Source organism: Aquarana catesbeiana, linkage group LG03, assembly GCF_042186555.1.
Source record: "Aquarana catesbeiana isolate 2022-GZ linkage group LG03, ASM4218655v1, whole genome shotgun sequence".
NCBI lineage: Eukaryota > Metazoa > Chordata > Amphibia > Anura > Ranidae > Aquarana > Aquarana catesbeiana.
In genome coordinates this window covers 254,051,024-254,077,557 of record NC_133326.1, presented here as the reverse complement: position 1 = coordinate 254,077,557, position 26,534 = coordinate 254,051,024, and the positions used below count along the sequence as shown (strand labels likewise).

At 43.1% G+C, this 26,534-nt stretch overlaps 1 protein-coding gene across 1 annotated transcript in view; it reads left to right on the top strand.

Annotated features, from left to right (window-relative positions):
• The window catches only part of TAFA2 (TAFA chemokine like family member 2), a 425,938-nt gene that overhangs the window by 314,742 nt on the left and 84,662 nt on the right, over nt 1–26,534 (top strand). Inside the window, exon 3 of the mRNA XM_073619985.1 lies at nt 25,861–25,967. Within this exon, the coding sequence (XP_073476086.1) occupies nt 25,862–25,967 (106 nt within the window). The 5' untranslated portion in view covers nt 25,861. The remainder of the gene's footprint in view (nt 1–25,860; nt 25,968–26,534) is intronic.

The following is a 26,534-nucleotide window of genomic DNA, read 5'->3' as shown; positions in this document are numbered from 1 at the left end:
GACGTCCTCGCCCTCCCGAGCCACTAGGGGGCGCGCCCGCTGCGTCACTCGGGACCCGGTGCGCGTGCCCGGCGGCCGCGATGTCCGCCGGGCACCCGCGATTGTCGGGTAACAGAGCAGGAGCGTGGATCTGTGCATGTAAACACAGATCCACGTCCTGTCAGAGAGGAGAGGAGACCGATGGCGTGTCCCTTGTACATAGGGACAGCGATCGGTCACCTCCCCCAGTCAGTCCCCTTCCCCCACAGTTAGAATCACCTCCTTAGGTCATACATTAACCCCTCGAGCGCCCCCTAGTGTTAACCCCTTCCCTGCCAGTCACATTTACACAGTAATCAATGCAATTTTATAGCATTGATCGCTGTATAAATGTGAATGGTCCCAAAAATGTGTCAAAGGTGTCCGATGTGTCCGCCGCAATATCGTAGTCACAATAAAAATTGCAGATTGCCGCCATTACTAGTAAAAAATAAATAAATAATAAAAATGCTATAAATCTATCCCCTATTTTGTAGTCGCTATAACTTTTGCGCAAACCAATCAATATACGCTTATCGCAATTTTTTTTTACCAAAAATATGTAGAAGAATACGTATCGGCCTAAACTGAGGAAAAAATTTGTTAAAAAAAAAAAAAAAAATTGGATATTTATTATAGCAAAAAGTAAAAAATATTGTGTTTTTTCAAAATTGTCCCTTTCTTTTGTTTATAGCGCAATAAATAAAAACCGCAGAGGTGATCAAATACCACCAAAAGAAAGCTCTATTTGTGGGGAAAAAATGATAAAAATTTAATTAAGGTGCAGTGTAACATGACCGCGCAATTGTCATTCAAAGTGCGACAGCGCTGAAAACTGAAAAATGGCTTGGGCAGGAAGGGGGTGTAAGTGCCCTGTATTGAGGTGGTTAAGGAAACATAGGTAATGAAAGCAATATGAAAATATTAGTATTACAAATAAAAAAATACATGCTTATTTTTCATATCTCTTCAAAAAAGAGTTGCTGATGCCAAATATTTATATTATGGTAAAAATGTTTTATTAAATTCCCCTTATTTAACACACCTTGTCTAAAACAAGTGGAGATTCCCTTAGGCCCAAACAAAAGTTAGATGGATCATGCACCTGGTTCAGGTGTCCTCTATTTCCATGTGCTTAATAAATAACTTTTATTGATAGGCCTTATTTCTTCTGAACTTCAATGCTTTTTGAAGAGATATGAAACATAAGCATGTATTTTTTTATTTGTGATAATAGTGAGGTGGGATTTGGTGAAAGGAACCACAGAGCCAAGCAAGGAACCAGAAAACTGACACTTTCAGAAGTGTCAGGTTCTGCAGAATCCTTAGCTGGTGGTTTCCCTTGTGTAGGGAGACTTTTATTGAACTTTAAGGTTATCTGTAAAATAAAGATACAGGAATGCAATATAATTCTTTAAAAAATATTTTATATAAAAAACTGTATCAAGTACATTCAATATAGAAAACAAAACTTCTAGTAATAAAAGGAAACAACATGGCTGATTAGGAAAGTTTTTATTATTATTATGTATTGAAATTGTATTAAAGTGGTTGTTTTTTATCTTCAAGCATTTTGTACATGAAGGTAAAAACCTTCTGTGTGCTGCTCCCCCCACAGCCCCTCCTTTATACTCACCTAAGCCCACTCTCAATCCAGGGATCACAGCCTCAGCTGTTCTGGGTTTCTCTCTCCTCATTTGCTAAGACTCAACAGCAGGAGCCATTGACTTCCACTGCTGTCATTTATATCCAGTGGGCCAATGAGGTGAGAGCAGGGGGTGGGGCTGAGCTGCCACTCTATATGTCCTATAACCCGAGAAGTGGAGGATCGGGCTGCTCTGTCCAAAACTACTGCACAGAGCAGGTAAGTATAACATGTTTGTTATTTTTTAAAAAGTGAACCTTTAGATTAGAATAACTTTAAGGAAACATAGGTAATGAAAGCAATATGAAAATATTAGTATTACAAATAAAAAAATACATGCTTATTTTTCATATCTCTTCAAAAAGGAGTTGATGATGCCAAATATTTATATTATGGTAATTTTTTTTTATTAAATTCCCCCTATTTAACACACCTTGTCTAAAACAGGTGGAGATTCCCTTAGGCCCAAACAAAAGTTAGATGGATCATGCACCTGGTTCAGGTGTCCTCTGTTTCAATATGCTTAATAAATAACTTTTATTGATAGGCCTTATTTCTTGTGAACTTCAATACTTTTTACTGACAAAGTTCAACACTAACATATTTTCTATTAGAGCCCTTTCACACTGGGGTGGGGGGCGGCGTCGGCGGTAAAACGCTGCTATTATTAGCGGCGTTTTACCGTCGGTATGCGGCCGCTAGCGGGGCGGTTTTACCCCCCGCTAGCGGCCAAGAAAGGGTTAAATACCACCGTAAAGCATCTCTGCAGAGGTGCTTTCCCGGCGGTATAGCCACGCCGTCCCATTGATTTCAATGGGCAGGAGCGGTAAAGGAGCGGTATACACACCGCTCCTTCACCGCTCCGAAGATGCTGCTGGCAGGACTTTTTTTACCGTCCTGCCAGCGCATCGCTCCAGTGTGAAAGCCCTCAGGGCTTTCACACTGGAATGCAAGCAGCGGCACTTTCGGGTCGGTTTGCAGGCGCTATTATTAGCGCAATAGCGCCTGCAAACCGCCCCAGTGTGAAAGGGCTCTAAGAAAAGCTAGAACTGGGAAACTGTAGACCAGTAAGGCTGAGCATTGTTTTTCAATAATTTTAAGGTGTTCTAAGGGATGACACACAATGTGAGAATAAAGGAGAATAGTCTAAATGTAAACTAGTGTGGTTAATGGAAGAAAGCTTGTGTCTAATATGATCAGTATGATAGTTTAAAGGAAAGCTCTTTTGGGCATACCTCTCCTATGGGTCACAGGAGTGCACTTAGTTCTGCACTTCTGTGAGCCAGATTCAGCCAACAGCAGGCTAAAGTCAGCCTTCGACTGACATCATAGAGCCAGCCCAGGATCTGCAGGGAATAATGTGCACTACTGAGAGCCTGAGCCAGCCACTATGCCCCCTCCACAGTTTGGCACTTTAATGAGCACTGGAGGGCCAGAGCTCAGAGCGATGACTGACAGTCACCACTAGGGATGAGCTTCGAGTTCGAGTCGAACTCATGTTTGACTCGAACATCGGCTGTTCACAAGTTCGCCCAACAGCGAACAATTTGGGGTGTTTGCGGCAAATTCGAATGCCGCGGAACACCCTTTAAAAGTCTATGGGAGAAATCAAAAGTGCTAATTTTAAAGGCTTATATTCATGGTATTGTCATAAAAAGTGTTTGGGGACCTGGGTCCTGCCCCAGGGGACATTGATCAATGCAAAAAAAAGTTTTAAAAACGGCCGTTTTTTCGGGAGCAGTGATTTTAATAATGCTTAAAGTGAAACAATAAAAGTGTAATATCCCTCTAAATTTCGTACCTGGGGGTGTCTATAGTATGCCTGTAAAGGGGCACATGTTTCCCGTGTTTAGAACAGTCTGACAGCAGACTGTCAGGAAAAAAAGTCATTTAAACTACTCGCAGCTATTAATGAATTGCCGGTCCGGCAATACACATAAAAGTTCATTGATAAAAACGGCATGGGAATTTCCCACAGGGGAACCCCGAACCAAAATTTAAAAAAAAAAATTACGTGGGGGTCCCCCTAAATTCCATATCAGGCCCTTCAGGTCTGGTATAGATATTAAGAGGAACCCCGGCCAAAATAAAAAAAAATGGCGTGGGGTCCCCCTCAAAATCTATACCAGACCCTTCAGGTCTGGTATGGATTTTAAGGGGAGCCCCGTACCAAAATTTTTTAAAAAAATGGCGTGGGGTCCCCCCCAAAAATCCATACCAGACCCTTATCTGAGCACGCAACCTGGCAGGCCGCAGGAAAAGAGGGGGGGACGAGAGAGCGCCCCCCCGAACCATACCAGGCCACATGCCCTCAACATTGAGAGGGTGCTTTGGGGTAGCCCCCCAAAACACCTTGTCCCCATGTTGATGAGGACAAGGGCCTCATCCCCACAACCCTAGCCGGTGGTTGTGGGGGTCTGCGGGCAGGGGACTTATCGGAATCTGGAAGCCCCCTTTAACAAGGGGACCCCCAGATCCCGGCCCTCCCCCCTGTGTCGGCATCTTCTTCCCTTCTTCTCCTCGGGCCACTCTGCATCCATGATGGCATGGAGGGAGGCTCCCGCTCTTCTCTTCATCTTGTTCACGGGGAATGCCACAGGGAAGTCCCGTCAAGTCACCGTGCGTCAGAGGATGAAGATGAAGACAAGAAGATGAAGAGAAGAAGATGAAGAGAAGAATGGGAGCCTCCCTCCATGCCATCATGGATGCGGAGCTGCCCGAGGAGAAGAAAGGAAGAAGACGCTGACGCCGCGGCGGAAGATACTGGATGAGAACACTGGAGGAAGAACCAGAAGAACCAGAAGAACCAGAAGAAGAAGAAGATGGAGGAAGAAACTGAAGTAAGATAGAAGATAGAAGAAAGAGGATAGAAGATAGAAGAAGCATTTAAATAAAGAAATTGTCAAAAACTGTCTCTTGTCATTTTTAAAATTTTTGACAGTTTTTTAGTGAAATGGTAGGGGTACTTTTGTACCCCCCTTACCATTTCACACAAGGGGGAGGGCCGGGATCTGGGGGTCCCCTTGTTAAAGGGGGCTTCCAGATTCTGATAAGCCCCCGCCCGCAGACCCCCACAACCACCGGCCAGGGTTGTGGGGATGAGGCCCTTGTCCTCATCAACATGGGGACAAGGTGTTTTGGGGGGCTACCCCAAAGCACCCTCCCAATGTTGAGGGCACGTGGCCTGGTACGGTTCAGGAGGGGGGGCGCTCTCTCATCCCCCCCTCTTTTCCTGCGGCCTGCCAGGTTGCGTGCTCGGATAAGGGTCTGGTATGGATTTTTAGGGGGACCCCACGCCATTTTTTTTTTTAATTTTGGCGCGGGGTTCCCCTTAAAATCCATACCAGACCTGAAGGGTCTGGTATAGATTTTGAGGGGGACCCCACGCCATTTTTTTTTAAAATTTTGTCCGGGGTTCCCCTTAATATCCATACCAGACCTGAAGGTCCTGGTATGGAATTTAGGGGGACCCCCCACGTCATTTTTTTTTAAAATTTTGGTTCGGGGTTCCCCTGTGGGGAATTCCCATACCGTTTTTATCAATGAACTTCTGTGTGTATTGTCGGACCGGCAATGCATTAATAGCCGTGAGTAGTTTTAAATGACTTTTTTTCCTTTGAAATGTCATTTTGCTGTCAGACTGTTCCAAACATGGGAAACATGCGCCCCTTTACAGGCATACTATAGACACCCCCCCAGGTACGAAATTTAAAGGGATATTACACTTTTATTGTTTCACTTTAAGCATTATTAAAATCACTGCTCCCGAAAAAACGACCGTTTTTAAAACTTTTTTTTGCATTGATCCATGTCCCCTGGGGCAGGACCCAGGTCCCCAAACACTTTTTATGACAATAACTTGCATATAAGCCTTTAAAATTAGCACTTTTGACTATTCACGTTCGTGTCCCATAGACTTTAACGGTGTTCGCGTGTTCGAACTAATTTTTTGCCTGTTCGCGAACGAACAGGGGGGTGTTCGGCTCATCCCTAGTCACCACTCTGCACTCAGAGGGGACCCAAGAACTGAGTGATCAGAGGTCTTTGATCTCCTAGTTCTTGGTGTAGAGATGGCAGCTGACAGTTACAGATTGGATGGGTGTTACAGCCATATAAGTGAGCAAGTATGTTTGTTTTAGCATCCCACACTTCTCTTTTAAATCTGGTTGCTAGAAATATTGATGAGGTGATATTTTTGCATATTGCAAAAGCATTTGATGCTGTTTATTATAAAAAAACTGGTATGCAAGGCTGAAAAGACAAAGATCTAAGTGAAAATGTTTACACATGAACATACTGTCTATAAAAAAGAATTTACTTCAAGGATTTGTCCTTAGTTTGATTAAGTAACTAGATCTTAATTTTATTATTATCTCTTTAGAGGTAAAATACATATTTTTAATTTACTAGATATGGTTTCTTCTAGGTAGTTCACATTTGTCCTCACAGAATCTAAACATCAGAGGATGTGGTTGGTAGGGGTTCATGCATTATACACTGTGTCTTTGCCCTAAAATCATACAATACATTTGACAATTCTTTACAGCTTAGTTAAATCCCTGATTGATGCCCTATTAGGATGACCATTTAATATCCCATCCAAGCTTTCAAGATTTCTAATTTCTTTTATCTTTGATGCTGCTAGGCATATATTAGCCTGCTCCTGGAAACAAAAAATAATACTGACTTTTTCTTAGTCAAATGTAATTGATAAATGAGACATTACTGCATATACTGTATTACTAGTGATATTAAGTTAAGAAAGATTTGAGAGTATTGGTTCAAATTTTTAATTTATATATGTGGGGAGAGTATCACAGAATAAATGCTTCTCTGTCTGGCTAAAGAATAGTTAAGAATCAATTTCCTTTATTATATTTGCTATGCCCTTTTTTATTCATTTCTTTTTTTTTTTTCTTGGCCCTAGTTTCTTTAAAGTACAACAAGGGACTCTTGTATGACAACATAAACAAGCAGCAAATCCAAACGATGCACACATATGATGAAGTAAACCAAAAACTTCCTTTACCCACCCTGACCAAAACCAAAATCCTCTTTCATTTGTATTACATGTTCCCACTCCCAGACACTGCAGTTTACATTAGCAGTGTTTATTCAACAGAAGCAGTGTTGTCAATCAAGGAAGCAGTGGGCATGACTAGGTGTGGCCAAGTGCTGATTGACAAGCTACAAGCTTGTCAATCAACAGTGATAATTCTAAAAACCATGCCCCCTGTAAAATTTGTTATCCCACTGTAGTGCAAGCATGCAAAGCCAACAACGAAAGTAGTAACTCTACTTTAAATTCTGAAGCAGTGCAGCATTGTTGCCACACCATCATATGAAGCTGTTATCCCACTGTAGTGCAAGCATGCAAAGCCAACAACGAAAGTAGTAACTCTACTTTAAATTCTGAAGCAGTGCAGCATTGTTGCCACACCATCATATGAAGCTGCATTAGGTAAACGTCACTGGCAGAATTAACATTTAATTGTGGGACTTTGCAGGGGAACTAAAAGAAAACTGTAATTGCAGATGCACTTACCGTATACAGTAAATAAGTGCCAATGCACATATTTAAATGAGAGTCTAGTCTTTTGCTTTAGGTAAAATATTCAAAAATAAAAGTACAACGTATGGGTCTTAAGTTAATAATATCGCCTCCTATAAACATAGGGATCTATTTATTGAAAAAAAATGCTTTGCAAATGTCTCATCATTTGCACAAATGTAATAATTAATATCCATAACAGTGGGGATAGTGTAAAAAAAAATGTCTAGGTCCCCCCAAAAACTCATACCAGGCCTTTTAGATCTTGTATAGATTCTAACTGGAACTACACTTTTTTTTTACTCATGTAATCTTTATTCAAAAGTAGTTTTTTATACATACTTCTCACATCCAAATTTAACCCAACATCCCAACACTTAACATTTTACTTATACAGTGCACTACATTCCATATTGTTCTATCTACCAATTTACAGTATATATTTTCAACACATTAACATTAAAAACAAAGAGAAGAAAAAAGGAGAAAGAAAAGACCTTTTCATTACCAGTCTTACCTTTATCAATATATCATACTCTGCCTCTACCTGCAAATCCAACAATCCCATATTTTCTTAAGCATTTTAGCATTACCCCTTTTGGTATACACATTTTTCTTTCCTTATTGTATTAATTACCTCGTTCTCCCTTTCTGCACAGGTTGGTGGATTTATTGACAGCCACTTCCTCACTATCAACTTTCGTGCTAAAAAAAGACATCTAATTATTGCCGTTTGTCTACCCCACATGTTATTATCCTCTTCCACGTACCTTAGTATACATATCATTGGGTCTAAACCAAGGGTTGTTCCAAAGACTATATTTATTGTACCGATAACCTCTTTCCAATATCTATTCAGCTTTGGGCACCTCCACATCATATGTATTTAATCTCCCTTTAAATCTCTACATCGTGGGCATTTAGTATCCAGCCTTCGCCTGAATAAAAATAGTTTCTGAGGGGTCCTATATGCCCTATGCAGCAGCAGTAAATGCGACACTATCTGAGATGGGGACAGGGAACTTAATGGACCTGTTTCCAAAATTAGTTTCCACTGCTCCTCTGTTATATCTCCCAAATCTTCCACCCATTTACACCTACAGGGAAGCTCCTCATTCCCATTTATATCCTGTTCCCTTATATTGTCGTATATACTGTAAATTACATCAAACCCTTGAACGTGTCTGTATTAATTACTTTATGAAGAATAGTCGCCTCACTCCACTCCACTGGCCTCTCTTTGAATTGTGTGCCAAGAGCATGTCTAATGTTCAGGTATTTAAGGAAAGACTGATTTGGTATATCATATTCCTCTTTAAATTCCTGAAATGATTTGAGAGCTTCCGCCCTATATAATTGAGCAAGATAAACAAGGCCACATCTCTCCCACTCCCTACTTTTCTCTATATTAAGCCTCTATATTATTACTGTAGGTGTTTATTATCCCACAGTGGTGAGAATTCAGTGAATCCCCGATACCCTAATATCCCCCTTGACCACTTTCCACAGTTTCTCTATCAGCAAAAATGTGGGAAATTTGAGTGAGAGAGATTCAGCCTCCAAAGCCTCCATCAATGTATTGTGACTTGCACCTAATAACAATTTTCCTGTTTGGTTCCTCCTCCAAAAGGTAATTACAACCTCTTAAATGTTGTAGTTGCGCTGCTAAAAATAGCACCAAGAGTGCGGCACTGCCAATCCCCCTTAACGTCTGGTAATTGTAATATACACAACCGTATTCTCGCCTGTTTTTCTTCCACATTAACTCTCTGAACATGGTATCTATTTTCTGAAACAATTGTTTGGTTATCCAAACTGGTGAATTATGTAGTGTGTACAACAGTGTCATGGTTATGCAGGAATGTTTGTCTGTCAGCTTACTTCTCCATGTGTTCAGATTAAGAGGCCAGCCACTCTCACCTGGCTGCTTAAGTAATCTTCCTCAGCATGGCTCCAGCCTCTAATTAGGAACACTATATTAACCTGTACATTGCAAGCCAGCCTCGCTGATCAATGATTTGGCTTCTGTGTGCTTATTGATGTCTGATCCTGTTTACCGATCTTGGCTTGTTCTTGACTATCTGTACTTTCTTGTGACCCTGACCTTTTGGCGTGTTCTCTGTCTATCCTTGTCTGCTAGTCGCCCTGACCTTTGGCTTATCTCCTTACTATCCCTTGTTGTCCTGGGCTGCTGCTTCCTCTCTGTCCTCCTGTAGCCTACCGTGAGCTGGGAGACCCTGGGAGCCGCGACCTGGAGTCAGTTGCAGTGCAGTCCATTCTCACCACTAGAGGCTCTGGTGAACACCTGCTGGCTCTTAGACTCCACGCCCTGGGGAATCTTATGCTCTAGCTCCCAGTGGGATCCGTCTAGGATCTCCAGTGGACCTACCTTCCTGAATCACCCTGAGTCCCATCTGCAGCAGTCAGCCGTAGGGTCCACTACCTTAGCGGTGCATTCCTGACTCCAACGGTGTGCATCTGTCACCTGGACTCAGGTGACCTGCCAAATAGTTGTGGCATCCAGATCATTTTTATTAAATTACACCCAGCTGATGTGCCGCTTCCCACAGATGATCCATTGCAGGGCATAGTCCGCAGACTTGAGATCCAGGAATCGAATCAGACTCAGATGATGCCATTCCTCCAGGATCTGGCTTCCCGTTTCGAGTAGCTTCAGGCCTCCTTGGGAACCCTGAATCAGCAACTTCAAGTACAACCAGCGGCTGCATCTATTCCGGTCGCAGTCACAGCCAATGCACTGTTCATTTTGAACTCCAGCCCCAAAACTTCCTGACTGATCAGGCGAAGGTAGCCTATATTATATCCCTTCTGTCCAGCGAGGTGTTAGCCTGGGCTGCCCCTCTGTGGGAACTGAATGATCCAGTGGTTTCTAGCCTGTCTGATTTCTTGAAACTTTTTCGGAATATCTTTGAGGAACCGGGTCGTGTCTCTTCAGCGGCCAGCGTCCTTTTACGTCTCCATCAAGAGTCTGCTCTGTGGGCCAGTACACTCTTCATTTTTGTACTTTGACTGCTGAGCTGAGCTGGAATAATGAGGTCTTAGTTGCAACCTTTTTACATGGCCTCTCTGAGTGAAGGATGAATTAGTAGGAAGAACCATCCCTGCTGATCTGGATGGTGTCATCACCTTGTGTAACCAGATCAATATTCGCTTTCAGGAGAGGACCCTGGAAAAAAGACGCCTGCGCTCCCCGTTCTTTAGGCAACCTGAGTTCTCTGTCCTATCTCTTCGACCCGAGGAGCACCTCCTTCCAGCCGAGGAACCTATGCAGCTGGGCCGGACCAAGTTATCCCCCGAAGAACGCGCTAGGTGCAGAACTCTGGGCCTGTGCCTCTGTTGTGGGGCTAAAGGTCATTTTCATGACACTTGCTCTCTTTGTCTGGAAAAATGCTCGTGGCTAATACATCTGGAAGGTGGAGTATTGGACCCTGAAATATCACCTTCACCTTCTAGTCTTCTTCTTTCTGTGTTCCTTCATGTTGGCGCTTCCTCTCATTCGGTCTCGGCATATCAGGATTCCGGAGCCGCTGGCAATTTCATGGACTGGGAAACTGCATCTTCCATGAGACTTACCCTTTTGCCCCTCACAAAGCCATTGATGGTCTTGGCGATTGATGGCACTGTTCTCCCAGGGGGCCCTTCTGCTTCCAGACCCTCCCTGTTAAGATGTCGGTAGGGACACTCCACCAGGAATGGATATCCTTCCTTATCTTACCTAAGGCCTCATCTCCTATCATTTTAGGTCTTCTTTGGTTATGGCTCCATTCTCCACACGTTGACTGGACTGCTGGACAGATCCTGGCTTGGGATTCCTCCCAAGGTTGCCCCAAAAACGAAAACTCCTGTTGCCACCATCCCAGTATCTTCTGTTCTTCCCGCTGCATATAGCGATTCCTGTGATGTGTCCTGCAATAGTCAGGCTGATGCACTCCCTAAGTCATGTGGCACTCTGGATGAGGAGCCCACCTGTGAACCTGAGCAGATCATTTACTCCAGTTTGCATAACCATTTACCTTTGCCTGTCCCTAAACTCCCTTGGACGCACAGCCAGGCTAACTTGTCCACCAGTTCCACAGTCGCTATGCCTTGCGATGTGATTGTGGTAGTCGCTGCACCTGGCAATGCTATTCAGTCAGCCTCTGCACCAGTTATGCCAGTCCAGCCTATGCCCAGTGAGCTTCCTGTTTTTTTTTATTCTGGACCTTCTGTAACCTGGTCTCACCCTTCTACTACTACGTCCATTTAAAACTGTCTAAAAGGCTCAATCCATCCTTTGGATAGACTGCCTTATTTGGCCAGGTGGGGTTTTCAATCTTTTTTTCCAGGGTTCTCTGCATTCTGCTTGCGTTTCAGCTATCCAGCTTGACTCCTGTGACACGTCACCGTCTAACCAACCTGGCCTCAGGGATCCACTGACCTTTGCACAGTCTGATGGTCCTGTGCTGGATATCCAGCTCATCTTTAAGGGTCTGGGGGACCCTGCTCAGACTCTTGATGGTCTTCTCATGCTCTTACCCATTCCTAAAAAGCCTTTAGTCCTCAATAAGTCCTCTTGTCCTCTCCCTACCTCAGTTTCAGTCTCTGAGGATAATCTAAAGTACGAGGTTAGTCAAGTTCTGGATTCCCAGCTCCTTAAAGGCATTCTTCAGTACCTTGTAGTTTAGTAAGGGTTTGGTCCTGAGGAGAGGTCTTGGATCACTGCATCTGAGGTCTTTGTGCCTTGTCTGTTGAGGAGGTTTCATTTGAAGTTTCCCTTTTAGCCTGAGCCCAGGCGGGGGTGGGGGAGGCCTCGTAAGGGGGGGGAGGTACTGTCATGGTTATGCAGTAATGTTTGTCAGCTTACCTTTCCATGTGTTCAGATTAAGAGGCCAGCCAATCTCACCTAGCTGCTTAAGTAATCTTCCTCATCATGGCTCCAGCTTCTAATTAGGAACACTATATTAACCTGTGCATTGCAAGCCAGCCTGATCAATATTGTGTGAATTGGCTTCCGTGCTGCTCATTGCTCTGTGTCCTATGTCTGATCCTGTTTACCGATCTTGGCTTGTTCTTGACTATCCCTACTTGCTTGTGACCCAGACCTTTTGGTGTGTTCTCTGTCTATCCTTGTCTGCTAGTCACCCTGACCTTTGGCTTATCTCCTTACTATCCCTTGTTGTCCTGGGCTGCTGCTTCCTCTCTGTCCTCCTGTAGCCTACCGTGAGCTTGAGCTGGGAGATCCTGGGGGCCACGACCTGGAGTCAGTTGCAGCACAGTCCATCCTCACCACTAGAGGCTCTGGTGAACACCTGCTGGCTCTTAGACTCCACGTCCTGGGGAATCTTATGCTCTAGCTCCCTGCGGGATCCGTGTAGGTGCTCCAGTGGACGTGCCTTCATGAACCACCCTGAGTCCCATCCGCAGCAGTCAGCCATAGGGTCCACTACCTTAGCAGTGCACTCCTGACTCCAACGGTGTGCATCTGTCACCTGGACTCAGGTGACCTGCCAAATAGTTGTGGCATCCAGATCATTTTTATTCAATTACACCTTCCTGTCACTGATAAGGGCAACCGAAGCCAGACCTTCCCCTTGCACTTAATTTTATCTATCTAAGGGACTATATTATCACTTATATAATGTTTAGGGTTTAAAGTTATATATATCCCGAGATTTTTGATCTTATTAGCTATTTCCATCCGTGGAATCCCTGAAGGCAAACCAGGCACCAGCGGATCCACAGGTAATAGCATTGATTTATCCCAGTTTATTACTAAACCAGAGATCCGCCCAAAGTCGTGATTATATCCATCGCTGCAATCAGGGATGATTGGGTGTCTCCCAGGAACAGTAACACATCATCAGCAAATAATGTTATTTTTTCCACCCCTGACACCCTCTGAAATTCCTGGATATTCACTGATGACCTGATGGCTATAGCTAATGGCTCCATCGCCAAAGCGAAGAGCAGGGGTGATAAATGGCACCCCTGCCTTGTCCAATGGGTCAAGGGAAACATCTCATAGCATACATTATTTATCTTCACTTTTGCCCTGGGCATTTCATATAGGAGTCTTACCCACCTAACAAAAATAGGGCCGAACTGAAAAGCAGCCAAAACCTTCCACAAATAATGCCATTCAAGGCTATCGAAGGCCTTGGCTGCGTCCAGAGATAATATTGCTCTTGAGCCTATATTAATCCTCAGAACTTGTAAATTTAGATATACCCTCCTTATATTCATGCTAGTTGACCTATTTGGTATAAACCCAGCCTGATCTGGGTGGATACATTTTTGAATTATTTTTTTTAATCTGGTAGCCAAGATCTTTGCCAAAATGTTTACATCTGTGCATAACAGCGCTATTGGCCTTTAGGAGGCAGGGTTAAGTGGAACCTTTCCCTCTTTTGGCAGGACAATAATGGTGGGTTACCTCATAGAGGGTAGGGTACCCCCTTCTAATGCTCTATTAAACACTTTTAGCAGCTCTGGTAGTAGCAGTTCTCTATAGCTTTTATATACTTCTGCTGACCATCCTGTCCTAGAGACTTCTGATTTGCCAATGCTGTCACCGCCTGCCTCACCTCCTCTAATCTTACAGGGGCATCCAATGCCTCCCTGTCATCCCCAGAAAGGCATGGGATTCTCAAGTCCCAAAAGAATTCCCACATCTCCCCTTCCACATCCCTACCTTGGGTACTGTACAAGCTTTCATAATATTTTTTAATGTAACTACAATTTCCAGTGCGTGTACCGTAATCCTACCCCCATCTGTCCTGATAGCGGATATAGCTGTAGTAGATGTATTCGCCCTCACTAATCGGGCTAGCAAATGACCTGCGCTTTCTCTCCCTACATAATAAGGCTGTCTCTGAAACAGCAGCTTGTTCTCTGCTTTTGCCAGGAGCACACCTTTATACTCTTATTGTATTTTAACCCAGTCAGAAAACGCCTCGGGGGATGGTCTTACTATATATTGCCTTTTCACCTCTATAACTTCATTCATAATATGTTTTTTCCATTCTCTAGTTCATCTCTTTACTCTTTCTACTCATATTAGCATACCCCTAAGAGATGCTTTAAGAGCATCCCAGATCACTCCCAGAGGCACGTCCTGATATTAATACTCACAAACTCTGCCAGAAATGATATCACACCCTCCGCCTCCCCTATAATCTCTAACCAATATGGACTTATTTTCCACTCCAGCTTACAATAATCCTCCCCCTGGCTCAACGACAGCTCCAGTGGGGAATGGTCTGAGAGGCCTCTGGGCATGTATTTTATATTTTTAACAGAATGCAATATATGCTCACTACTCAAAGCTAGGTCAATCCTAGAGAGTATAGAATGGGTTTTCGAGAGACAGGAATACTGCTGTTCAGTTGGATTCCTCAACCTCCATATATCCCTCAATCCAAGTTCTCCTATTATTTGAAAAAATGAATTGTCAACCCCTTTTCCTATCGGTGGGCTCCGGTCTACCCTCCCATCTAATAGGGGGTCTTTATTTGTACAAACTTGCCTTAAACACAGGGTGAGAATACCCGTCATGATATTTATTTTATTTTGAGATTAACCACACTATTTAGCACTCACTACTTATTCTTTAAAGAGTTATTCACTGTGGAGGATTACCCTTCAGGTGATGGCAGTGTGTTTTAACCTATTTTACACTCACCTGGAAAGAGTGACCCATTGCGGAGGAGCACTTTTCAAGTGATGGGCAGCGCCACCCACCCCTATATTCATATCATTTTTTTTTCTGTAGATAATGTCTCAGGAAGTTCGTCTACTCTATCATTCCTCTAAATTGCTCAGTGATTTCAAATAGAGAGGTTTTACAAAAGTTCACTGCTTGTAATACTTCCTTTAAGGAGGGTTCTTCCCCTACTACAGCACTTGCTTCCAAAGATAACATTGAGGTCTTTATTTCTACTGCTGCCTCTGTTCCTGTGCCAGCCACATGTTGTCCCTGGCTTTTCCTTGCTACTGAGGCCCCCCACTTGATTTTTAACCTGTGAGGTGGTTTGGCTACTTTTTGCTGGTGTATGTGCAAACTTTTCCAGTTTAGCTGCTGCCTAATTTCCTTTATACTTTGCTGAATGCTGCAGCTGCAAGCCCGCACCCTCTTGCTGCAGAGCCTCCTCTCCCTTTTTTCTCGTCATATTTGCTGTTACTTGCAACTGTTCAGCTACTTAATTAAAATGTCAGAAATGTCAAAGTCCCGAGAATATTAATTGCAGGGAGATTTTATCATGTCACCCAAAGAGCAGTCATTTAAACCCACTGGTCTGTCCTCACCTCCTCTCTACGAATCGATCACCAGTCTCCCTGGTTCCACGGCTCCTTTAACGATTAAATCTTTCAGCCCTCATCTCTCTGCTTTCAGCTCCCCGCCAGCCTCTCACTCTGCCGGTGGGGCTATTCCTGAGTCTTGTAAGTGCAGCGGGAGTCTCTCACCCCTCTGCCACCGCTCAACCAGACCAGTTGCTGGGTCATAAGCACCCGGTTGCCACGCCGCACCTTGGGGGGCTAATTCCTCCAGCTCTCGCTCTCTGCAAATGGCCCCCTGTCAGCCTCTCACACTGTCACTAAAGCTAACCCCAGGTCTGTCATGTCTGGCAGGTGCAGCCGGAGCCTCTCACACCTCCACCACCACTCAGCCAGACCAGCTGCTGGGTCCAGAGCTCCTGATTACTGTATGGCCGTGAGGCTGTCTCCGCTCAGCCCGGTACTCACATCTCTCACCGGTCAGCCTTCACCACGGCCGTGGTGTCTCAGGATATCCAGAGCATGACAGGAAGAGTTGCCACATCCTCATCCGGTCACGTCCCCCCCAACTCCACTGGAACTACACTTTAAGAGGGGAATCCCATGCAAAAACTAGAAAAAGAAACATGAGTTCCCCCTAAAATCCATACAAGATTCTTATCCAAGCATACAGCTTGCCTGGCCAGGAAAGGGTAGGGGGGGGGCTGCTCTTCCCTTCCCTGAACTATAACAGGCCACATGCCCTCAACATGAAGAGGTACCTTGCCAGGGGGTCCCCCTGGCAAAGCACCTTGTCCTCATGTTAAAGAAGACAAGAGCCTCCTCCCACAACCTGGTTGTGGGGATCTGCAGGTGGCGGGACTTAGCAAGCTCTTATTTAAAAATTAGGGTGTGTTGAGATACCAGCCATCACATGAATGAGTAAGGGTTACATAAAAAAGGGAAAAGTAAAAAACAAACAAAAATTTCCCTCTACGGGCCAGTAGAAGGAGCTGCATGTTTCAAGCATGTAGCCATAGACTTGCTTTCCTTCTCTCCCCCATTCGGCCCACCTATCTGGTGACATCACTTACTGCTGTGTGGTCCATGGCAGTCAGCTCGGACTTCCTGGATGATGGATGCATCCCAACTCTTCCCTGTCCAGCCACCTAGAATCCGGATGGAATACAAGATAGCGGCAGCCCCAAGGGTGATGATCTACTTAAGGAACCTGCGTGAACCTACTTGCATCTTGTAAGTGTATTCCATTTGTGCATTAAACCGTACTTTTTACTACTACACTTAAGTGTGTCTCCATTCCCCTTTTCCTTTTCCATTGTTCTTACAGAGTCCTGGGAGTGGGACACACTCTGGGGACGGCTGCTACCTAAGCAACGCAATATACAGATATTCTTACTCTTTTACACACAATATTCTTATATTCAATATAATAATCATATAGGGAATTTCTTCCTGACTGAAAAAAACTGTAGTTCCTTTTCAAGGTCTACACACCAACTGTTTACTATTGTGGTACTACCACCCACTTGTGCACTGGTGTGTTTTTATTTTCTTTGCCTGGAGGGAGCCCACTGCTTCTTAAAGGCACAGGGACACATTGGATTCACAACAAGAGCACAGCAGGGAACAAGCTATACAAAAAGATGGCAACCACCCCAATTTATAACTAGCTTTTGCAGAAAGGTGCACATGGAAGGGCAATTCTCTATTTTTCTGCGTGAACTATAGGCCCAAAAGAGGAATTTTACAATCAGTCTTTTAAATGGAGACAAGCCTATTTTCCTCACCAGGCTTCCATAAAGCTCATGACTGCCTCAATCCACTTTCTTGGCGACAAATATCTCCCATTCACCACCTGCCATTTTAGCCAATACTCTGTTGCAATACACTGTATACACACCGATAAAGGGGTCTGTTTATCAATGTTTTCACCCAAGATTCAAACAACTTTCACCTAAGATTCATATATATTTTTGACTGGAAACGTGTGAATCTTGGGTTAAAAAATGTATGACTTTTAACTGAAACATTGATAAACTCTGAAATCTCAAGAGACAATCCAGACTTATAATATTGCAATAGTTCTGATTGAATGCTCACAAACATAACAGCTATATGAGTTGCTATAACAAAAGTTCCAGATCTGAATCAAGTCATTGATGGCACTAAATTTTATTCTTGCAGTCCCACTAGAGGGGTGCACTGCCCAATTCATATATTTCTTTTGCAATTTCCCAATAAATTGCATAACTATTAATGCAAAAAACCCAGAAGGCTCCATGGCAAGGGGTGGAGTACTGGCCACCCTTTATATAAATATCTGTTTTGAGTGAATTGACTCTTTATTATAAAATAAAAACATTTAATATAGCAAATTAGGATGCTAAAGATCCATTTTTTTATACTCTTTATTGCATATCAAAAACATACATAATAATGCATAAAAATAAAAATTACATTTACAATTTTCTACATTAATCATTATGTTCATCTACACTGTCTCTCACTAACCCCTTGCATACTACACCATTTACTCCAAATTTTCTGATATTTCTGTAGGTTTCCCCTACTTTCATACATAACTTTTTCATATGCTATGATTTTGATTACCATATATACTCGAGTATAATTCGACCCAAGTATAAGTCAAGGCCCCAAATTTACCACAAAAAACTGGGAAAAACCTATTGACCCCAGTATAAGACGAGGGTGAGAAATGCGGCAGCTACTGTAAGTGGAAAAAGAGGGTCAACAATGCCCATCTACAGCTGCATGCCTCCCTGTGTCCTGTGCAGCCTACATGTGTCCTGTGTCCCTGTGTCCTGTACATGTGCATGTGTCCTGTGTCCCTGTGTCCTGTGTCCTGTACATGTGCATGTGTCCTGTGTCCCTGTGTCCTGTGCATGTGTCCTGTGTCCCTGTGTCCTGTGCATGTGTCCTGTGTCCCTGTGTCCTGTACATGTGTGCTGTGTCCCTGTATCCTGTGTCCTGTACATGTGCATGTGCATGTGTCCTGTGTCCCTGTGCAGCCTACTTGTGTCCTGTGTCCTCCCTGTGGCGATCTCCATCCTCCCTGTGGTGATCTCCATCCTCACTGTGGCGATCTCCATCCTCTGATCAGCGATAATACCAGCCCGCGGCCATTCCACTGTTCAAAAGCTGCGCCTCCTCCTTGTCTGTGATAGGCATAACACTCAGCAGTCAGCGGTCAGCCTATCACGGACATTCTCTCATTCTCATACCACGGACGAGGATGAGAGGATTTCCGTGATAGGCTGTACACTGACTGCTGGGAAATGGAGTATTCAGCCTATCACAGACGAGGAGGAGGCACGGCTTTTGAAAGCTGGAATAGCCTCCTAGCTGTATTATCACACGCTGGCCGCCGTCGGCCTGCATGACACGCTGATCATGTAGGCAGACAGCGGTGACTCGAGTATAAGTCGAGGGGGGCACTTTCAGCCTAAAAAAAAGGCTGAAAATCTCGACTTATACTCGAGTATATACGGTAACTGCATATATCCATTTTCTGATAGAAGGAGTTATAACTTGCATCCATCTCTTAGCAATTTGCTTTCAAGCCTGAAAAAGTGTTTTTTGCAATAAAACCTTTACATGTCCTTACCATCCTTCATCATTCAACACCCCCAGCAAACATACTTTAGGGGTACAAGGCACCAGTCTTTTAGTTATTTCAGATAATTTTTTTATTACTTGACTCCAATATCCCATTACCTTCCTACATGACGAAATCAAATGGCAGAAATCCGCTTCATCTTGATGACATCGCAAAACCTTCTGATGTTGGCCTTCTACCAATTTTGTATAGTCTAATAGGGCTAAAATATTCTTGGTGCATTATATACAATTGTGTCATCTTGTTATTATCTATTGGCGATACCAACAAATGCGAGGAGCATATCTCCATTCCACACCTTTCTGTTTCCAGAAATTTCCATCTGGATTTCCTCTCAGCTGTTCAAATGCTGGATTATTCCAGATGGGAATTTCCTGGGGAATATCACTAAACCCTACTATTCCCTTAGCTTCTTTCCACACCATTTTATATTTGGACCTACCATTAGCCCATATAAATTTTATAAATTGCGAGTTTAACTTTTTAAATATAGATTTTGGTATAACTACTGAAGAATGTGAGAATACATATAAACATTTGGGTAACACTACTGTCTTTATTAAATGTATTCTTCCTGCCACCGAAAGTGGTAGCTTTGACCATATTCCCAACTTGCGTTTAAGTTGTTCCAATAGGGGATTTACATTCATTGCCAGCGATTCCTTGGGATCCAACGTAATTTGAATACTAGACATGTGCATTCGTTTTCGTCCAAATGCATTTTCGTCCGAATTTCGGGTATTTTCGTTATCGTTTTAACAAACGATAATGAACGTACAGAATCCGAAAACCGAAAGATCCGACATAAACAAATGCTTTATTTTCGTTTTCGTTGCGACAACAGTTCGATATAGATAGGTGATTTGACATGACACTGACAATAGCGATCTGTGTCCATCGAACCTGTGGTCGAATGTGCCTAACCTTAGCTCTGTTCGTCCAAGATTATTCTACATAGAGAGAAAAGATTCGACATAGAGAGAAAAGATTCGACATTATAGAGACAATAGCAAAAAAGGTCGAATGTGCCTAACCTAAATCTACAGTTACAGCTACAGTACAGTTTATCTGCTATGTCGAATCTTCTTAGAACATTCGACAGACACCATAAGCCTTCAATGACAGATTCAACCTAAATTATTTTATTATGATTTTCGGACGATTGTATTTTTTAATGAAACAAAATAAATAAAAACAAATTTTGGTAATAACTAAAGAAATGTATTTTTCGGACGAAAACAAAATTCTAAAACGAAATATTTCAGTTTGCACATGTCTATTGAATACCCAAATATTTAAATTAATCCACTATCTTCAACAAGGGAAATTGCTACAAATTCGTCTGTATATCATGTCTAACTGGCATTAAAACTGATTTTTGCCAATTGGTTTTTAATCCTGAATATTTCCCAAACATATTTATTAGTTATATTGCTTCTGTTAAGGAGTTTTGTGTGTCCCAGGGGCAGACTGATCATTCAGGCATATCGGACGCTGCCCGAGGGCCTGGGCCCAGTAGGGAGCTCTCCCCTGACTGATGCCAAACATCCTGAGCAGACACATGGGTCTGCCTGGGTAGGAGGGGCGGCTAGGCAGCACATAGAGGAACCAAACCGTCCATTTATCTCCTTCCACCACTGAATGCTTGCATCTCCTCCTGCAGGTATTCAGCGGTGGTCGAAGATAAATGGATGGTTCGTTTCCTCTATGTGCTGCCTAGCCGCCCCTCCTACCCAGGCGGCCTCTACCACATTGCAGGGGACCTATGCGAGCATGTCTATCTATGCAACCAGGGGAGCTACAAGCTACCTCTGGTTTCTCCCCACAGACCTGATAATCTCTCTCCCACCCGGCAGCTTCTACACTGGCTGACCGAGGTTGTGGGCATTTACATTCAGAGGTGGCTGTTATAAGTGATAGATAACTGGGAGGAGGAGCATAGATAGCGACCACGGAAGGCTTCCTCTTCATCCATGTGGTAAGTGACTGCTAAAACTATTCTCTTTATCTCTAATACTTCAGCCCCCTACTGTGGTTAGTACACTCTATACTCCCTCCCCCTGTATACTGCTCACTGCCCCCTTCTCCTGTATACTGCTCCCCTCCTCCTGTATATTGCTTACTACCCCCTCCCCCTGTATACTGCTCACTGTCCCCCTACCCCTGTATACAGCTCACTGCCCCCCTCCCCCTGTATACTGCTCCCCTCCCCCTGTAAACTGCTCACTGCCCCCTCCTGCTGTATACTGTTCCCATCCCCCTGTATACTGCTCACTGCCTCCCTCCTCCTGTATACTGCTCCCCTCCCCCTGTATACTGCTCACTGCCCCCTCCCCCTGTATACTGCTCACTGTCCCCCTATCTCTGTATAATGCTCACAGCCCTCTCCTCCTGTATACTGCTCCCCTCCTCCTGTACACTACTCAGGGCCCCCTCCCCCTGTATACTGCTCCCCTCCCCCTGTATACTGCTCACTGCCACCCTCCCCCTGTATACTCCCCCCTGTATACTGCTCACTGCCCCCTCCTCCTGTATACTGCTCCTCCTGTATATTATCCCCCTGTATACTGCCTCCCTCCTTCTTTATACTGTTCCCCTCCCCCTGTATACTGCTCACTGCCCCCCTCCTCCAGTATACTGCTCCCCTCCCCCTGTATACTGCTCACTTCCCCCTCCTCCTGTATACTGCTCCCCCTGTATACTGCCCCCCTCCTCCTGTATACTGCTCCCCTCCCCCTATATACTGCCACTGCCCCCTGCCCCTGTATACTGCTCACTGACCCCCTCCTCCTATATACTGATCCTCTCCCCCTGTATGTTGCTCACTGACCCCCTCCTCCTGTATGCTGCTCCCCCTCCTCCTGTATACTGCTTACTGCCCCCTCCTCCTGTATACTGCTCCCCCTGTATACTGTCCCCCGTATACTGCCCCCTCCTCCTGTATACTGCTCCCCTCCCCCTGTATACTGCCCCCCATTCCGCTGTATACTGCTCACTGCCCCCCCTTCCCTGTATACTACTCACTGCCTCCTCCCCCTTTATACTGCCCCCCTCCCCCTGTATTCTGCTCCCTACCACTGTATACTGCCCCTCTCTACCCTGTATACTGCTCCCTGCTCCCCACCACTGTAGACTGTCCTGCTTCCCCTGTATACTGCTCCTCCATTTATACTGCTCCCCCTGTATACTGCCCCCTTCCCCTGTATACTGGCACCCCTGTATACTTCCCCCTCCCCCCTGTATACTGCTCCCCCTGTAGACTGCTCACCGCCCCCCTTCCCCTGTATACTGCTCCCTGCTCCCCACCATTGTATACTGCCCCTCTCCCCCCTGTATACTGGCCCCCTCCCCCTGTATACTGCCCACTGCTCCCCACCACTTTATACTGCCCACTATCTGCGGGTTATAACCTCCAGAGGGCCCCCTCTTTTTCTCTCCCGCCAGCAGCAGCTGCAGGTATTTGTGTTTCCTATGCTTCAGTGCATAAATGGGCAGGAGCCTCTGTCTCCTGTTTATTCATCTGCAGTGCAGCTAAGGCTACAGAGAAAGGGACTGGGGATGTGTCCTCACTCCCTTTCTTTGTCTCAAAAATTAGACGTCAAGGGTCTATTGAGATTCCAGATACTTCATCAAAAGTTGGTGCCCCTTCCACAAGAGTTGAACGAGATTGACAGGGGATTATAGCTATCTATTTTCTAAATCTTTCTCGGAAAACCAAACTGTTTCAGTGATTTCTGTTAAATACAACCATTCAATAGAGTCAAATGCACTGGCCGTATCCAAAGATGCCAGGGCACTCGACTCTGGTATGTATTCCTTCATTTGTGCCATCAGTTGTGTTCTTCTTATATTAATTTACGTTGACTTTCCTGGCATAAAGCCAATTGATCCCTATGAATAATTGATAAAATAATATTATTAAGCCTTCCCGCTAAGATCTTCGCCAGTATTTTATAATCACTGTTAAGCAATGAAATTGGCCTATACGAGGCACATTCACTTAGATCTTTATCTGTCTTTGGTATAAGCACCACCAAAGCCTCATACATTGAATCTGGCAAACATTTTTTGGCCTGAAGGCTTCTGTATACATTCTAGTTAAAATTGGTGCTAGAATTTCTATGTATAGATTATATAGATTATATACATCCAAAGGAATCCCGTCGGGGCCAGCTGATTTGCCTAATGCTAATATTCTCACAGAATGACACACTTCCACTTTTGTAATCTCCTTATCCATCATACTAACTTGTTGTTCCATCATTTTAGGATATTCAATTTCATGTGCAAGTTGGCCTTGTCCTATACATAGAGGCATAATACTCATGGAAACATTTAATTATCTCATCCATCACATATACCATCTCCCCCGCTCTATTTCTAACTTTAGATACTGCCAATGATGTTGATTGTTGTTCAACCATATGGGTTAATAATTTATTCGCTTGATTCCCTTGTTCATAATTCTGCTGATTTCTGAAAAAAATTCTTCTTTTAGCATTTACTTCAGCTTGTAACTTATATGGCTGTATACATTTCTCCCACCTTTCTTTATTATTCCTTGATGGATCCCCTATATATTCTGTCTCCTCTTGCACACATTTTTCAAAGTTCCATTTTTATTTCAATTCAACCTCAGGCTGAAGCAATAGGGTTGATTTATTAAAGACAAATTGGCTGTGCACTTTGCAAAGTGCAGTTGTACTCTGCAAGAGCAGTTGCTCCAGAGCTTAGTAAAAGAGGTAAACCTTAACTTTGCAAAGAATACCCAATCACGTGCAAGGAAAATTAAAAAAAAGCATTTTTGCTTGCATATGATTGGATGATGACAGTCAGCAGAGCTTCTGCTCATTTACTAAACTCTGGAGCAACTGCTCTTGCAGAGTGCAACTGCACTTTGCAAAGTGCACAGTCGATTTGTCTTTAGTAAATCAACACCAATGTTTGTTTTTTTTTACTTTAAACATGGGTAAAATAAGGCTGTAAAAATTTGTTTCAGGGGATGGATTAAACAATTGTAGTTGGCAGTATTGACCATGGCTACATGTCTACATTTATATACTACACATTTTGCTAAAGATTTACCAAATAGGCTTTACAGATTTATCTTTGTATTAAATGCTATAAAAGCATAAAAGCATCCTGAAATACTCCAGTAAACCCTTACAACATCATTCTGACATATGTATTTAAAAAATTCAAGGATTATCCAAAAGTTAAGTAATATGGATGGATTATTATTCCAGTGAATCAACTTGTTAATTACTTCTGTCACAAATGCAGACCCAGTAAAATCCGATTAATTTTCCATGTACAGTAAGTTGCTCAAAATGTGTTTCACAGATAATTACCGGAATACATCCAAGATAATAACTAAAATAATTGAAGTCACTTTCTATACAATGCTTGGTCGCTTGAATAATGTTTATCCTGGAAACTCTGATAAACCTTTTTTGAATATGCCTGCAAAAATGTTACTGCCATATTATCCCTGTTAAAGAACACCTGCCTTCAGGAATATATGTAGAATTCCATTGCTGGCCATATTCTTAGAATGCTGATTGTCTTCCCGTCATGCTGATTCTCTGGTTTCAATGATTTCCGTCCCACTAAACTCTCACGTGTATGCAGTGAACAGTTCTAACTACACTGCGTGAATAGTTGTTCTGGGTCAATGACTTACAAAATATGAAACCATTTGGATTTGTTTGAAAGCAAAGTGACTAGCATTTTCAGAAGGAAAGATCAGCAGTGGAAGCCAACAGGTTACTTTCTTGACAGGTTGCTGAAATAATAACAGTGAAATAAATATAAATTAAACAAGTTTTTAAAGTATGATAAAGCCACTGTCACTAATAAAGCAAGTGAGGAAAATCTCAAAGGGGGCCCCGGAGAGCAGAGAAACTTTACAAAGGTTAAGATTTTTCCCCACACTATCAAAAATATTGGCTTTATATATTCTAAAAAATGAACTACAATACATCTCTGTGCGAGTGGGAGGATTGAATCCTGTATTACTTGATATCTTTTTTTTCAGTATACTGTAATTTGTAGCAGGTCACTTATTATGTAAGTGGTGAGCGGTGAGTGGTGTGCTAGAGAGAATATTGTTTGGTGATATCCATTCATTATTCACTAACCAGGCTGTAGAAAAGAAGGTGACACAGGAAACTGCAGAGCACCAACAGTGAAAAGTGGGGTCACCTTCTCAGCAATGTACTGTGCTAGAGAATGTGAATGAATGAGTGACTTGTATAGCGCTACCTATGCGAACTGAATCGCCTCAGGGTGCTTTTTTGCCACCGGTGTCCACCTGTGGTATAGCATGGTCCTTTACCCCATGGGGTCCCGATGCACTTACAAACACATACATATACAACATACACATATTTGGCCAATTTTTTCGACAGGATCTAATTAACCTACCAGTATGTCTTTGGAGTGTGGGAGGAACCTACAACTGTTTTGGCAGGATCCTGGGTTCATTACTCACCTGAACACTATCTGCACAAGTTTATGTGTTCACTTTTTTTTTCTTTTTTTTTACAAAAAATGATTTTCTAAGTTTATTTACTATTCAACTACTCAGTGGCAGATACATTTCTGTTCCTGATAATTGCCTGTATGGCTGAATATTTATTAATTTTGAATAAAATATACAAAATGCCTATCTGTTTAACTGTGAATTCTATAGATTTGATAATTGCTAAAGTGTGATTTCAATTATTGTAACAGAATGAATAAAAGATATCTGCAGAAGGCAACAAAGGGGACAATTCTTATGATAATATTTATTGGAACCATCTGGGGAAAGCTGACAACTGGAGCAATTCACCAAAAAGGTAAATAGGCTTTTTTATTACCTGTAAATATTTTTAGCTTTGTAAGATGTGAAAGTTGCATGAAGACAACTTTAAAGCCCAACAATATATATATATATATATATATATATATATATATATATTAAAGCTGCTGTCAAAGGTCCGTAGTTATTAAAGCTCTGCTGTCAAATCTGTTTTTTAAAATAAAAACTTCAATTATGCAGTTTTGTATCCGATTTTACATTAAAGCCCAAGTGTAGTTTGGTTGAATTGCACTCTCTGTCTCACCCTGTGCAGGGATTTTCCAACTCAGAGGATGATAGTCTAACCTTCAGGGGACTGAGAGTGATAGTCACCAGGACAGGTCAACTGTAACCTCCAACTGCAACTCTGAAGAGAGTGTTTACAGAATAAACATAACCAATCAAATGGTCTGTGGGGTATGCTGAAGGGGTGTTGAAATGTTTTTTGATGCTTAGCAGACACACCCCCGAATGCCAGCTTTTATTATTATATGAATATTTTCAAGTGAGCAGGTTTCACAATCCAACAGCTAATATTTTAATGAACAGGATGAAAATGTGAGTT